This window comes from Chenopodium album, chromosome 21 (assembly GCF_948465745.1).
Source record: "Chenopodium album chromosome 21, dcCheAlbu1.1, whole genome shotgun sequence".
Lineage (NCBI taxonomy): Eukaryota > Viridiplantae > Streptophyta > Magnoliopsida > Caryophyllales > Amaranthaceae > Chenopodium > Chenopodium album.
In genome coordinates, this window is record NC_137854.1 from 39,791,312 (window position 1) to 39,808,476 (window position 17,165).

Here is a 17,165-nt window from a genome sequence, read left to right on the forward strand (position 1 = left end):
TTTGTGTTTTTTTTTTGAAACACAGCTCTAGTTACTGGTTCGTTTGGCATCGTTGTAGTTTTCTGTTTATTGGTTTTTTGTTTTTCAAAATCATATAATATATGTTGTATAATGATTAAAAAATTAGTCAAACTTATCAAAATCATGATAATTTTGAAAACTGGCAACAAAAAAGTAGAAACACCTTTTTCTTATTTCCTGTTTTTCTTTTTTGGTTTTCAAAAAAATAGAAAACAAAAAACAATGCCAAACAAATAATGTTTGATGAATTACTTATGGACTTGCTACATGTTGAAGAGAGCAATAAACCAACAGTAAAACTTCCAGTTCTGGTTGAAGCTCTTAACCAGAAATATCTAAATCAAAGTTACATAATACTTTCTTTGTTTTTTTCTTACTTGCAACACCTTTGTTTTCCACGTTTGCCAATGCATAACTTCAACCGTTTACATCTTCAATCACGCATAATTAAAAAAATAATTAAAAGTTAGATTTTAATAAAGCAGACATGAAGATGAATCTCACAAATCCCATATGACTATGTTTCTTTAAGTATGAATCACGAAATGTAATTGAAGGTCAGTACGTGAATATTGTACACTATTTGCAAGTAAACAAAGTGGAGGAAGTACTTCTGAGATGGAGAAATGACATTGTTTTCAAAGTGAAGTTCACCCTGTTATTTTCTGTCAAACATTTCCCCTATTACTATACAGAGCACTAAGTTACATCATGTTTTATTTATCTATGTTTACCTTTATATTACGATTTGCATAGTTTAATTTAATTGTTTTAAGCCATTAAATAAATTTCAAGTTGTGTGGGTTAACTATTGAGCTATTTAGTTCATTTGTGAGGACATCTTGTCCTCCTTATGTATCACCCTTCTGATGAGCAATTACTGCAAAATATTTTTTCTTACAAAATAAGTTTCAGCAATAAATTCTTTAAGGTAATTAAGGAATAAGATGAATTTATTTATAAAGATAGACCTAGGCCAATGGTGCTATACTTTTTTATTTTTTTATGCAATATGGTGCTATACTTAAATCGTAGACAAGAATGATTTAGACAATTGAGTATAAGTTAAATTTGTGTGTTTTAAACCTAACTAGAAGATCAGATTCAAGAGTGAATTCAGAATTTTTTTAGATTCTTAAAAATTGAGACTCAAAGATGTTATTTATAACGTATATTCTTCCATCGTTTCCATCCACAAAAAAGGGTCACTCAGATCCATATCAGCTTCCAAGCTTTGTACCTTAGAAAAGATAATACAGAAGGAAGGCACGGTGTCCTCACAAAGAAAAAGATCTACAAATTAGCCCAATTCTTCTGAAAATTACTGACATAAAATAATTTTAGAAAACCCAGGCTGCCTTAGCCCATAAGTCCATAACAAGGCTAACAAAAGTCACTTCATCCCAAACCAAATCACTCTGGATAGTGGCATCACCAAAAATTTGAACTCTAGCCAAATACACTGCAAGATTGCCATGAAACTTCTCCTTTACCCAGCCAAAATCACAAATCGATACTGTAACTACTCCTAAATGTTCTAAGAACACACCACAATTCTCCACATTATACATTGCAGAGTCATTTTTTAATATACCTACCAGTTCACAGTGAAGGAAAATAGGAAAACATGTGAGCATGACTCATCGGCCAAGCACAAATAGATATAGTGAGATAGCCAACTTCACTTGATGGTTATGAAGCATATCATTCGCTTTGATCCTTCCCAAAGCTAACGTCATAGAAAAGCTTGCACTTTAAGAGGGACCTTTGTTTTCCAGATGAAACACAATGAAAATAGTATAGTGATTCAAACAAGGAAGGAATTGCAAGAAAGATCCCAAAATAAATCTCCCAACCACTTGTGGAAACCGTGAACTAACAGGCTTCTCTCATTCCAATTTCCATTCCTTTTCTTCAACCACGCCAAAGGAGTAACTAGAAAAGCCACTTGTAAAACTAATTTCCATGGGATAACACTTTGAACATCCCACTAGTTCCCACACAATTTGTACTAACCCTTGATGACATACCACAAAACCCAATATTTTAGAGGAAACCTTCAACACCATTTTTCTGCCAAAACCAATGATTTTTACGACAACTCTTCAAAACCCCAGTCCACCCTCTGGCTTAGGATAACCTCCAGCTCCCAGCTCACAAGATGATCCTTCATTCCTTTCTCTCATCCCCAGCTCTAGGCCACAAAAAAATCCGCATCAACCTCTCAATCTTTTGTGCAATTACTGCTAAAATTTTAAAGAAGGGCAAATCTTCCAAGCTTAAAATTTGTAATTCCAAAGGGTGATCACGTCAAAAATAAAACCTTTAAAAGTTACTAAAAAGAATTTCATGTAGCAATATAGTTTGATGTTGGAAGATGCATCGATAAAGAAATAGGTAGACCAAATATGACTTGACTGGACGCAGTAAAAAATTATGTAAAACAACAAGGTTTGCTAGATCAAACAGCACCAGGTAGAAGGGAAGAAGAACTCTGAGGACGACCATGGGAAATAAACTCCAGGGATTAAAAGCTTAAAGCTTTGGCACTGTTGTTGTGGGGAAAAAAGAAAATGTACATAATTCATCATTCCCAAAATATTATTCACTAATATCTAGGCAATCTTGAAAAATTCACTTCTCTTAGACTAAAGTTTATCATTCATCTCCTATAAATACTAAATAACAGGAACAGGAGCACTGTTAAAATAATGCACAGGTCCCTAGGATGATAAAGTACACTTTGCAAAATACTTCTCATACAGAACCTCAACACACCCTGATATCAGAGTGCTATTGGGGTGAATCAGAACTTGCAAAATACTTATTAAAGCACTATACAAAGATCAGCAGAGGTGAAGAGCTTCGCAAGAAGTCAATCTCCAAAGAGAAAGACTTGGACAATGGTTGTGGAAAAAAAAAGTCCCATGTGCCAATTGATTAAGACATGTGGACAACTAGATGCTCATACATACTTGCGAGGAGACAAGAAACAGATGTAAAACAAGTACGAAGTATATAAAACTTAATAAGGCTCGCAAAATAAGAAATCATTTCCGAACTTTTCACACATCACACATGAAAGACAACAAAATGCCATCTACAGTAGTCAAAACATCACTGACCTCTCATTATCCCTACTGAACTATGGGAAGCACTTCATTCTCTGCCAATGGTAAAAGTAAAATTAAGGCAGGCGTAAGTATTCATCACATATTCAGAATGAAAATAAACCCCAAGCGACAGAATATAATAGATTTTCATCAAGAGTCACATTACCCATCTTTCAATTTCAACAAATGAAGCAGCCAAACGTCTTCTTAGATTTGATCTATCTTCTTCACATGTTTCACTATTCACCTCTAGCAAATAAATTAATAAAAAAAAAATACATTTATAGTCAATATGGAGATTGGAGACTAGTATAGAAACTCCTTTTGTATTGAGAAAAGATTATAATTTACAGAAGAAGAAAAGGCAAAAATGAACAGATGACTTCCTAAGGGATGCATATCAATCCTCACCATAGTAGTAAGAAGACAAAATTGTGATCCGCTCCAAAGGCTGTTGAAAAGAAAGGCAAGAAATAAAACCAAGATTAAATTATTAAAGTAAAGGTAAATGACATAAAAAATTCATTACAAGCAAAGATCAATAGCATGGATAAGAATTATCCACACTGATAGGACTTGGATATAAGTTCAAACAAGCATCACTCTTTACCTTTGACCTAGACTCCTAGACTCAGTAATAACTGTAGGAATTTGCAGTCAAGACACCATAATGTTGTCAAATTTCAGACTTGGCCTTCTATGAAAATTTGCATGTTTTTGGTCTCAAGTAAGTGCATGAGCCCATAACCATATTAGGTTGGGATAAGCTAATAAAAACCAAGCTCAGCCCTTTTGTAGTAAATGCAGCTTAAACACTATCATTGTTCCAAAACATTCTTTTAAAAATGAGAGAAATTCCATAGTAGTTACTCTTACCCTCCCAAGTAAGGGCACTTGATCAATCAGAAATCCCAGAAGCTATAGCTCACAGTAGCCAAAACTAATATGAAATGTGATCTAGTTGGGTAGGTGTGTATTTGAAGTTGAGTTCGAAGAGACCAAGCAGATCAATCTTGCCCGTGCTATTCATAACTATCACCACACTACCGGACTTGCGTGATCAAATTTCATGGGTTATCCTGCGAATCCAAGAACTACAGTCAATTTTCAGCAGTTCTCTTCTTCATAACATTGTGGGTTTGATTTAATTATTTACTTTTATTTGTGCCCTAGCCTTGTGTCTCTGTCATAGAGTAAAAATGTGAAATAACTTCACTTTCACATTCACATAAGGATAATATTAATGCAACCCAACAAAGAATGACACACAAGGCCTATCTAATTAATATAAGAAAATTAATCCCTTATGCCTTGCATTCATAATATAACTCAACTTCCTAATATAAAGAACTTCCTAAAATACACACCGACCCAACTAATGACACCAATGATGGTTGTGCTCTTGACATGCCTTGCACCACTAATGGATATACAGGAAAATATATATTACATGCCTACAGTGATCCATACCAAAACCCTCAAAACTAGTGAAGTAGCTTTTCACGATAGTTAAACAGATCCAGCTGAAAATATCAATAGCCATCCCTTTTTAAAACTCAGCTACTTGGAGACTATTTATTTATTTTGGCAAATAGGTACTCGGGGAAATAAATCCATCATCATAATATTTTATAATCATAAGCAGCTATATTAGAGAAATCATCCGAAACCTGCTCAATCTACCACAACTTAAAAGATGGAGAATGATATAAACATGCATTTCATTTAGCTTATCGATTGAAAGTTGGTTAAACTGGTTTTGGTGCCAGACTCTGGGGGTTAACAGCAAGGATACTTACTATTTATTTATTGTTTTTGTAATAATTGTTCCAGGTACTATATATTCTATGAGCTAAATCTTAAGTGTTTCCCTGTCAAATCAATATGCTGAATGGTCTGCTCAATATATTCAATTCAAAAGTACTGCTGTCCAACAGAATTTGATTAAAGCTACAGGCTTTTGAGCTAGTGCAGCAATTTTCAACACTTTAACGGCATGCTTGGATTAGAGGTAATGCGTTAGGGAGTGACAAAGTCAAAACAAAAAAAAAAAAAAGAGAATGAAAATGGGTTAGGTGGTGGTAAAAGGGATGATATAGCGACAATGAAGGGAAATAGGCAGATGGTGGGCAACTATTATCCTCAAAATGAGGGTAATAATTAAGCGCTCCTCCATTCTCCTTAGTATTTACACAGAACTACTACATTTCATGTATCACCACCTCCGTCCACCTTCATTCTCTGTTATTATTTTGTCATTGCCCCTTTATCATCCCAAGCATGCCCAAGTGTTATAATTTAGAAGTTTTACACAAATGTTTATCACTTAAGTTATATTGCTAATGGTTTCACATAAAGCATAAGAGGTGAGGCAGTTCACTTCTGCTTTAAAATTGGATGTTACATTTATTCAGATTTGTTAATGGCACGTCGGACCTTCTCTTTTCTTAAACAAAAAAAAGGTTATTTACATTCAAGATTATAGGTAGCTGGAGCTCAAATTATCTTCATCGGGCAAAGTCATAGGTAAGACAATCTTGCAAAATTATAGTGATACCAAGGTGAAATTTATTTTAGGGAGTGACTTCTTACTTTTATAAGTAACATTTAAGGCCTTACAAATAGTTAGAGTGAGAGATAGTCTCGCTCGAGACTTTCTTTTACCATTAACATCACAGGTTTAATAGATCAAGCAGTATTTATTACAGTTCATCAAGCACTTACAGACAACTTGTTAAACAACACAACTACACAAGATAGTGGTGTATAGAATATTACCATTACAAATATGCCCTCTTTTCGAGTAGGAAGTTCCTCGAGTTTTCTCAATGTCTCATCACCCTTGATGACCTTACCAAAGATTGCATACTTTTCATCAAGATGAGGTGCATCACCGAGAAGTATAGAGAAGGAAGATGATGCACTGTCTGGATCATCATACCTGAAGTAAGCAATTACAGCTATAACATCAGCACTATGAGACCCAAGGAAAAAAACACAGTGCACTGATAGTAAAATGCAACTAATTATAACAGCTTAGAAAGATAGTTCCATATCGAAGAACCAAGAAGAAAATATGTTTGTTCCTTAAAGAAGAAAACAGTAAACTGTTTCAAATGAAAATTTAAAGAAAAAAAATACGTAATAAGGTTCAAGACAGTTTGAAACACATTTTTTTAATCAAATTCAGTGGAAACTATGACTAATTGAATTCAACTATCAAGCCAAAACACTGGTGAACATAAACCAAACTCAAATAAATCCACTAAAAGGAGATTAGAGATGACATACTAGAAAAAAGACTTAGCACTTAAGCAAGTCTATTAAACCTACCTCCCCATTGACAGGATACCCCTAACATGTTTGACCTTACTAAATTCACCTACAACAGTTTTCTCAGCTTCCTTCCTCTGCTCAGCATTCATAGGGGCTGTTCTGCCTCCTACAACATCAGCAACTTGAGCTACAAAACCCTTATCAACCTGCCTCAAGATATAATCTTTACCCATTAACATTTGGCGTTTAAAAATTTATTTTTTTGCTAAAAACCAAACCAAACATATTCAAAAGCCCAAAACCATTACCCGGAAGAAATGATTAGTATTATAGCATCCCAAGCGAATAAGTTTGAAAATGTGCTCAACAGTTTTGGGGGCCACACTAGGAAAGAAACCGAATTCGACATCTCCATAATTTGTCTGCAGCAAGAACCAACAAGAACAACATAGCTATGACGAATTAAGGGGGAAAAATTATATAAAAATAATAATAATAAATAAATAAAGCAAAACATTTTCCAGATAAAAATACCAGTATTTAAACAAGAAATCACACCCCCACAAGCCCAAACATAATAGTAGTATACCTTTATTTTCCAAACACTATACTAGCATATGTAAATATACACTATCATAGTATCATATGATATTGGTAACAAGGAACTTAGTTAGTTGATATTTATACTCTTAATATCATGTGCCCTAGCACTTTGTTGTAGATGTATCATCATTTATTATTAGTTTGTTGCTAAATTTAAACTTATCTTTTACCCTCTGTAAACCTAGTACTCCATAATATGGATACATGTAAGCTTTCCTTAAATCTAGTAAGTGTCAAGGATATAGATCCTTTCTTTTTCCACTTCCGCTATCATCCCTCCCTCTCTTAACCACAAAAACTTCAACTCCAAGACTAAACTCCTTTTTCCAAACTCATATGGAGAAACGCAAGAGCCAAAGTAGCATCACCATTTTACATCATCCTCTCCTTCAATGGTGGTAACTAGTAATGGCACCACACATGATTAACAACATCCCTCCTTCCTCCAGTTGTGGTGAAGCTGAAGAAAAATCAATTTGTTAGTCCTATTTTCCTCTTATTTCAACCTAGAGTTGTTCATGGACAGTCCGACCCGCTAGGCCCGGCGTGTCCGGCCCGTTAAATTTGGGCTTGTACACCTTTATTAAAAACAAATAAATTAATGGACGAGATAAGCCCGGCCCGTTTGTTTGTTGAAATGGGCAGGCATGGACAATGTTAACTATATTCCGGCCCGGCCCGTCCGGCCCATTTTGTAAATTATTAACTAATATTTTCTTAGAATATATATATATAACTAAGTACAAATTATATACGATCCTACGAAGTAGTAGTTACTAGATATCTAGAAGACTCTTAATATTTTTTATTGTCATTTATATCTCTCCATAATATAAACAAAAATACCCCTAAATCTAACATCTTTATCTTTTCATTACTTCATAGTTCATATCATACATAATCTTTATATTTTAAGATTTTATACCATCAATAATTATAGGTTGCAAATTTTTAAGAAATAAATCCACTGAAAATAACAAAAGTCATTAGGCCATTAGCCCGTGGGCAAGCCCGATCCGTTTAAGAGGGCGGGTATGGACAACATATTAAGCCCGCTTAAAAGGGCTTGGACTTGCAAATCAACTCGGCCCGTGTCCGGCCCAAACCCGCAAATGAGCAGCTCTATTTCAACCTATCTTCAATGGTTTGACCATGGTGCAAGATGAATTTTCATTTAATCAAAGCACCAAACCGAAATCGTTCATATTAATATGGGTATAATCTCGCCTGAATCAAACATCCATACCTCAAACCACCCCACATTGAAAGTTTCTATGTTCCACTCAAAAGTTACTTCCTATTTAGAGATATGGCAAAAGGTTACCCATATCTCTCCACTAATGACTCTAATTCTTTACTACTCTACTCTAATTATTCTAATAGCGTACAACTTCTATAAAATCCTAAAAAGACTTGGACGTGAAAGGGGTGGGGCCACATGGTTAGCCCGTGAGCAAAATCAAATTTGCATCATGACATGATCCGCAATCAGCACATCATATCTGGTCTTGCGGCATTGCTACCTCTTCCTCATCGCAACAGAATTCGGATTTTTGAACCATGAACCTAACCACCAGCTAACATGTTTCCAAACCACAATTAAGGCACTCTACCTTCTCATACGTACCACTTTGGTGGCCCATTGTAACACCCAAGGTCAACATGAGCCCGCTAGTTGATATTAGGGGTGTTCAAATCCGGGTACCCAGAATTTCGAGTACCCAGATCTTCGGGTAGTTCAAAACGCGGCCCATGACCCGACCTGAGAAAACTTTCGGGTACCCGATTTTTTTGGGTCAGATCATAGGGTACCTGAATCAATAACTATATACTAAAAGACACACCAGCCATGACACGTGTCATCTCCTGGTGTGTCCATAGTATATTTTTTTTAAAAAAAAATAAAAATTTATTTAAAGAAACAAATAATATAACAAAGATATAATAATGACAAAGATATGAATATATATTCCCACCATCAATTATCTCACAGAATTAAGAAACAATAATAATCACCAAGAAAATATTTACTAAATATACCATGATTATCCTAACATATATACAGTGATATATAATTATTTAATTTTTCCCTTAAAAAAATCTTTGATTTAACAAAAATAAGGAAAGTTTAATTTTAAATTTGCAGACTTAAGAAGAATACCCTTCAATAAAAGACTTAACAAAGATTAAAATAAAAAAAAATAATAATATATAATAAAAGGTCAATAGACACACTAGCAATGACACATGTTAATTTCTGGTGTGTCCTTAGTATATTACTAAGTTAACCCCGTGCGATGCACGGTTTTATAATAAGAATTGAATAATAGACTTTTAACACATATTGAAAGAAAATAACTAATTCCTCCGTTTTCCTAATTAATTTTTAATTAAATATGAAAATACAATTCCAAAAAGTTCATAATTTTCATACTTCACTTAATTAGGAAATTTCAATTAAATTATATTATTAACTATTGTCAACAACCCATAAATAACTAAATAGCATAATATGTGTAGAAAACTCATAATTTAAAAATTCAAATGGAATTTAATTTTCATAGTAATGTTAAATGGGGTAACTTAGTTCCTTCAAAAAAAAAAAAAAAAAAGGTAGCTTAAAAAGAACAAAAATATTAAATATGACATCATCCTTGCATTTTGGAGGGAAAAAATTAAATAAGAAAGTATCACGTAAGCAGTGATAACGTCAGCGGTTGTTATTTTAGTATATATATAGATTTTTTTAATAATTAATCACTATGAAGTATAGTTTATTTAAGGAAATTATTTTTAAAAAGATGTTTGTTTTTGTCAAATATATAAAATGAGCAATAATATTTACCATTCTTATTCAATTTTGTTCAAGATATTTTAAACAATTTTTATATTTTATGCTATAAATAAATTAATTTGTCAAAAGAAAATATGGGGTAATTAAAATAACCGTGCATGGCACGGGAACTAACCTAGTTTGTTACTATAACGATTTGTTGCCAAAAATGGGAAAAATGAGGCACAATTTACTACTGAACCTTCACACAATACCAAGAAGCAAATAAATAATCAATATCACTTATATTTACAAAGAATTAGAAGAGAAAAATAGAAGAAAATATACATTGCTATTGGTATCAAGGAGCATAAACAACCAAACTGAAATAAGTAGATGAATAAAAATAAACAAGGAACTAGTGGAGTAATATCAAATTAATAATACATACAAAATAAAAAAAATTAAAAAAAAGACCATTGGTACTTTGGTCGTGCTACTGTAGCTCATGGCAATGAGTTACTCCATTAGATCACTTGCTTCATCATCTAATGCGCTGCAATGAATTGGAAGTGGTCCAAGTTCCAGAAGACGAGTGAAATAGATCGATTGATTGACGACGTGAATCACGAGATCCATTGATGAATAAGAACGACCATGAGTCACGAATTCAAGAAGTAGATATTGAAATTATAGGCATGATCGAGAGAAGAAATGAAAGAATGTAAGATGAATATGGAGATTAGAGGGGTAAAAACCAAAGAAAGAGAGAGGAGGGAAGAGGAAAGAGGAGAGAGAGAGGAATACGGCTGCAAAAGAGGGGAAAAAGTGAAAAGCCAATAAACCCTAACAACTACAAGTACTAGATCCGCATGAAATACAAATTTAAAAAATTAATTAACGGGTCTTCGGGTACCCGCCAGCTATAAAGACCGGCCCATGACCCGACCCGATAGCTATACAGATTTCTCGGATCGGGTACCCGACCCGCAAAATTGAATTTTTTTTTTAAATACCCGACTAATTTACACCGGGTCATCGGGTCACTCAGGTCGGGTAAATTTGAACACCCCTAGGTGATATTATCCTCTCTAGGCCCTAATCCGCAGAGATTTGCTAGACCTCTATTAGGGATTCCCACCATTTACACCATTTCCTTGTTATTATGCTTAGTGTAATACTCATAGTCCCTTGTCCCTATGACTCTTCTTATTTCAGAACCTACAAGTCACCAAATTCCCATCAGATCTATCACATGGTGGTTCCTCCTACATCTCTTGCAATAGAATTTCCTTTCCCCATTGTTAGCATTAGAAGAACTTCTAACATTTTGGTTACCCCTCTCAACTAAGTTCCCATGCCTAAACCTCTTAAAGTTGCTTTGGTTGAAAGAATTCCCAAAGTCCTTTCTCTTCTCCCCCGTCTAACTACTCTCACCCACATCCTTAGTGTTCAAATGGTACAAATGTGTAGCCCTCTCATATACCTTGTCTAAGGTCGTAAAAACTTTCCCAACTAAGTCTTTCTCCAACTACTGTTCAAACCTCTCAGCCTTCAACTCCTTAGTCAGGGACAAACCTAGCTAGGGTCATAAACTTATTTAGTACTCCGAAATCGACATTTGGGCATCCGGCCCATCTTTAAGTTTTAAAATTCCTGAGCTTTTTATTTTTTCGGGAATAGGGGGTAAAAACTTGTCTCTTAATGCAGTCTTAAACACTTCCAACCCAAAATTCGGTTTGGCTCTAACCGTATCCGCATCCACCACATATCAGCCTCATCCTTAAGGTACATGACAACTTGGACAACTTTCATACCCTAAGGATAGTTAAGAGCCACAAATAACCTATCAAACTCTCGTATCCAGTTTTCTAAGCCAACTTCTTGAACATCTTAGCATGGGGATTAGGTTGGTCTTCCAAGTGCCACAGCCAACATTCGAATGGCATCAGCTAAGGTAGCATTTGTTTGCCATCTAGTTCTACGTGTGAAAGAAAGTAAACATTCACTCACGCTTAAACATAATTCATATACAACTTGATCAAAAAACTACATTCATATCACATAAATTGGTTCAAAAGGGTACTTTAGTCTTCGCATTCCTTTGTCACACACTGATTGAACTAATAAAATAAAGTAAGGAAAATAATTCCCATTCGACGCCACTCTTACTCAACTTAATTATTAACAAGAATATTATCTCACGATTAATAATAATCATTAAATTTAACTTGGTCTCGATCTGATAAAATAAATAGAAATAGAATCCTTAAAATAAAAAAATAACTCTAACTATAACTCAAATGAAAATATAAATTCCAAACAATAGTTTACAGCCCTTCGCTACTTATTAAAATTAAATATATCTACTCTATAAAAATTCTAATAATCACAATTAATAATAAAAGAACTACCAATGCTAATTCTATTCTAATAAGTATAATTTTCAAGGGACGACATTTGAGTTCTTGTCTTTCTTTTCTTTATAAGTGTTAATTTCAAAGTCATTAATTATAGCCTTGTAGAGTGGATTTGGATTCCTAGTAACTATTTTTCTCGCATTTGGGTCCATAGGTTCTCCCATCATCCATTCAAGATAATCATCTTCGTCGGTCGAGGGTACAAGTAGAGACATGTCATGGAAAATGCTCTTGTAGGTTTTAATCTTATGCTTTTTGTTTTTAAGTGTCCTAAACTCATGCAAATCTTGATGGTTTTCTTCAGATTGATCCAACTTTGGAGTTAGAATCTTTTCCATGGTTTCTAGTTTAAGACTGCATTGAGAGACAAGTTTTACCCCCCATTCTCGAAGAAACAGAAAGCACAAAAATTTATAAACTTAGAGACGGTCTGAATGTCGATTTTGGAGTACTATAATAAGTTTATGACCCTAATTAGGTTTGCCCCCGAGGTTGTCCCGACTAAGCAGTAGCAAAAAGACTTAGCTGGGGAAAGTTTTTAAGACCTTAGACAAGGTATATGAGAGGGTTGCACATATGTACCATTTGAGCACTAAGGATGTGGGTGAGAGTAGTAAGACTGCGGAGAAGAGAAAAGACTTTGGAATTTTGACAACCAAAGTAACTTTAAAAGGTTTAGGCATGGGAAACCAAAAAGTTAGTAGTTCTTCCAATCTAATTATGGGGAGAGGAATTTCTATTGCAAGAGATGTAGGAGGAACCACCCTAAGAGATATTGTATGGAAATTTGGTGACTTGTAGGTTCTGTAATAAGAAAAGGCATAGGGACTATGAGTGTTACACTAAGCATAATCAACATGGAAATGGTGTAAATGGTGGGAATATCGAATAGAGGTCCTTGCGGTTTAGGGCCCCTATAGGACAATATTTACTAGTGAGCTCAATTGACATGCAGTGTAAAAGATGGTATTAGAGCGGGGGGGCATTTTGGTGTCCTATTGTGCCTTCGAGATGTAGGTTCTTTAAAGGAAGGAAGAAGGTGCCTATGGCGCTCCCACATCAAAGGTTGAGGAGAACAGAGCCTTCTTTATTAGGGTTGATACTTTGAGTAGGAAATATGTCTTGCCCGAAAGCAAATCCTTGCGGGCTAGGGCTCAGAGAGGACAATACCTATTAGTGAGCTCATGTTGACCTATGGTGTTGCACCCATTATCCAAAAAGGCAAAAACCTAAATATTTTGCACAAAATCTCCTTCTTTTTAGAGTCAATCCGAAAAATTTTACTTGACTTTGCAAACCTCTATAGATATTGAACAATACCTTCGCAAGCTTGGCGCCTTGGCCAAAATAGGGTTCACTCATTCAACGAAGGTCATTTCGTTAGTCTGTGCGTCACACTGGGCACCCCTATATCATTACAAAGTCTCTTGTCCTCCATCTTACATGAAGTAGAAAGGTCTTCAACTCTACTTCTTCCTAATGTCAAGGTTAGGGCATCATGAGCTACATGCCAATGTGCGCACAGTACTACTCCCTCCTACATTACTGCCTTGCCACAACAACTCTTACAAGATTACAACTTTCCGACTCCAACTTGCATATCACTATCTTGCAGAGGCCTAATAAGGATTGACTAATTACAAGATAATCCTTTGTTTGTTGAGCTAAATCTCTGCTAATATCCAAGCCTATTATCTCTTTGCTTTGTTGTAGATATCTCTTATTTGTTATTTAGTCTATTGTCATTTTCTCTGTACTTAATAATGAATAATAAGTAGTTTTTAAAAAAAAAAGTATATAACTATGCAATTTTAATCTCATATACAAAAGGCGGTCACCTTCGCCTTGCACCTTAAGATGCCATCTAGGTACCATTTGATAATGAATAATATGATTTACAATGTGGGTTATCATGATGAAAGCTCCATTCTTTTCACCTCACAAAGATAAGTTTCAGTTCAGATTATTCAGTACAGGCTTACTAAAATTTGTAATTTCAAACTGATTCAGTATACGGCCTACTTCAGTTCCGGGCTATAATAAGTTCTGATAATCTCACATAAGTTGAGTTTAGCACCAATACTAGTACGGCTTATAACTAATAAATTAGGAAAAGTTCAGTACAATTTAGTTCAGACTAGTTCATGAGTATTCAAGATACAAGAACAAGGGTTTAGAAATAAGAACATAAACCAAACAAATTTATTTCAACAAATCAATGACCAAAGTATAAATACTATTTCTGATCTGGGTATAAATTAAAAATATACCATATGCTTATCAATGTGAATTGTAATGTATACATTCCAGAAATATTAAAGAAAAAGATATCTGAAATCTTGTCACCTATATATCAATTGCTGAAATCCCACTTCATTTTTTTTCCTCAGAATTTCCCATGAATTAAATTGAGCATACAAAGAGACAGAAAAATGAAGATCATGATCTACTAATAACATGGGGTACCAAAAGGGTAGAAATTATTTGAAGCAAAAATTTAACAATAAACAGAATGTAAAACAATCTGACAGTATAATTGCAGTTAAGAGTAAAAACCTGGAAAACAACACGAGCAGATCCAAATTCGGGTTCCTCGGGAAAGGAGAATGTATGAGTGATTAGGAGAGATAAAACAAAGATCTTGATCACTGTCTTTGCTCTCTCCATCTCTTTTGCCATTCTTATTCTTCGATATTTTTTTTAGGTTTTGCAATTTGCACTTTTCAAATTGAGTATTGTCCTGGTTTCAAAAAAAAAAATGAGTCTTGTCCTATACCAATAACAATGATGGGCCGGGCTCATTTTGGCATGGGTCTGGGCCGGTTAGCCTTTTAAGGGCTGGATTGGGCTTGGTGGGCAGACGGGCCCAGCCCAAAGCCATCTTAGTCGTCCCTGGCCCTGTCTAGATTTAGCGGGTGATAGACTCAATTAGAGGTGACCAACATCGGCCCGGAGATAAGGCGGGTTCGGGCAAGCCTAAAAACGCATTTTTAGTTACATATCCAAACCCGGCTCAAAAAGTCCGCGTTGGCCTGACAAGCCCATTATTATTTTGCGGGTTTGGACACAATATATAATGTTAAGACCCGGCCGATTATTAGATCACCTTTAGACTCAAGATGATTCTAGATTTGGTGGGTTGTGGTGGGGTGGGAATAGCAATCATACTTGGCACGGGCTAGGTAGTGGGGCTGGGGTGGCTCTTACGTTGTAATTGCCCCTACTCGTCCTATACCCACTTAAAAAAATACAAAGTATTGAATTCAATACTTAATCTATTCTCTTTTTTTTATCTGGCAACCTATTAACACTTGATCCTGTTCATAAATTTCTATTTAACCATCTTTAGTTATTAATATGTAAGACGAAATATAGTCAAGTGAGATTTTGTTGGATTTGTTTCAATGTGGAATTTCATATTATCAAAATTTTAAAATATTTTTTACATAATTACTAATATAATAATTCAGGTTAGTTATGTTAAAAGTTAACACATTGCCAAATGTAAAATCTAAATTGTTGCAACTTGCAAGTAAAAGAGAATAGAGGAAATATATAGTGCTAAAGCTTTTAACTGGCATGTCTACCTTATACCCACTTAAATTAAATTTTAAAAAAATAAAATAAAAATAAATTTAAACAATTGAGTTTCATCTTTATATTGAATTTTATTAAACTTGCAACATCCAATGAGAAGTTAATTTTGATTGAACAATTAATTACTATTTGTAACAAAGGTACGAAATTTAATGGAGAGTATTTTTGAGGCGAGGATATAGGCGGGTAGTAGAGCAAAGAATATGAGGATTAATTAGGTGTGGGGATACCAAGTGAGTGTAAGGCGGTATGGTTTTAGAATTATACACAATAGGGCGGGATAAGGGATAGGGATAAAAATATTAGGTGGGTATGGGAAGATGAACATTCATCTTGCCCTATTGACATTTCTCCAGTTCTCTTCACTTGAAATAAGATGTTATGATATACGAAAAAACTGTGTATTTGCCAACTATGTGATTTTCATGAAAACATGTTAGCCTTTAGATATCACTTGGGATGTCCAATTACAATCAAACACGTACTTTTGAATTATATGTGATCTTGCCTCCACATAGTCCACAAACACTGCAATGTGCAATCATCATCATTTACACATTTGTTGTACATTACAACCTCTTCTGTGTTGAATTTCATGCTTTAAATTATTTTGCTGGACATAGCTGAAGATATATACCAGTTGAACCTTGAACAGATTCAGAATGACCATAAGCGCGGGACGGTTTAGAATTATACACACAATGTGGGCGGGATACATGCACAGAGTTGCACTTATTATATTCAATTCCACATTTAGTAGAGATGATTACATGAGTAGTTGCACTTGCTTGCTTGTTCGATCATGTCATTAAGTTCCTCCAATATTCTACTCATTTTGGTGTAGTGCTCATTTATGCTTATTACACCATTTTGTTTGGTATCATAAGAGACTGACTTTTAAGACTAACTTTCAGGATTCAACGCCTAATAAAATAATTTGTATATACAAAATTACAAAACCTCTCTAAAACCCTATTAGGCAATATGTACATTGGACAATATTGAAAAAAATCATACTTTCCTTACATGATCTTATACTAGTAAGTCTGGGACCATTATCTATTTAGGAATTAGGATCATGTGCACTTCTATTTTCTCTTAAGCTAAGTTAATGACTGTCATACAACCTAAAATTTACTATTTAAATTTTGTTATAGAATACGGACCTTTATCACCAGGGCCGTCCCTGGGGCAGGGCATAAGGTGCCATCGCCCTGGGCCCACGAGAGGAAGCCCAATAGTGTCAACTCTTTAGATTTTTTTTTTTCACATTTACCACTATCTCCAAATTTCAACTTCCAACCGACATTTACTGCCTATCTTCTCCCTAATAGTCTCTCCAATTAATTTTTGCCTTGGTCA

The 17,165-nt window shown here is 34.6% G+C and overlaps 1 protein-coding gene across 1 annotated transcript; it reads right to left on the reverse strand.

Moving 5' to 3' along the window:
- Nucleotides 1–3,146: 3,146 nt before the first annotated feature.
- Nucleotides 3,147–14,918, reverse strand: LOC145602136 (peptidyl-prolyl cis-trans isomerase CYP23-like). The gene is made up of 7 exons (XM_081658303.1): nucleotides 14,763–14,918; nucleotides 6,719–6,832; nucleotides 6,468–6,616; nucleotides 5,913–6,075; nucleotides 3,546–3,585; nucleotides 3,301–3,383; nucleotides 3,147–3,187 (listed from the first exon to the last, which is right to left on the reverse strand). Exons 1-7 carry the CDS (start codon nucleotides 14,883–14,885, stop codon nucleotides 3,167–3,169), a joined length of 693 nt encoding a protein of 230 aa, XP_081514429.1. The 5' UTR covers nucleotides 14,886–14,918; the 3' UTR covers nucleotides 3,147–3,166.
- Between the last annotated feature and the right edge of the window lie 2,247 nt (nucleotides 14,919–17,165).

Excerpts from the sequence above, each read along its gene's own strand:
- LOC145602136 (XM_081658303.1), bottom strand. The coding sequence starts at position 14,885 with ATGGCAAAAGAGATGGAGAGAGCAAAGACAGTGATCAAGATCTTTGTT. Across the intron at positions 6,833-14,762 it reads CTGCTCGTGTTGTTTTCCAG|ACAAATTATGGAGATGTCGA; the intron begins GTTTTTACTCTT and ends TTCTTGCTGCAG. Across the intron at positions 3,586-5,912 it reads AAGAGGGCATATTTGTAATG|CCTTTGGAGCGGATCACAAT; the intron begins GTAATATTCTAT and ends TCTTTTCAACAG.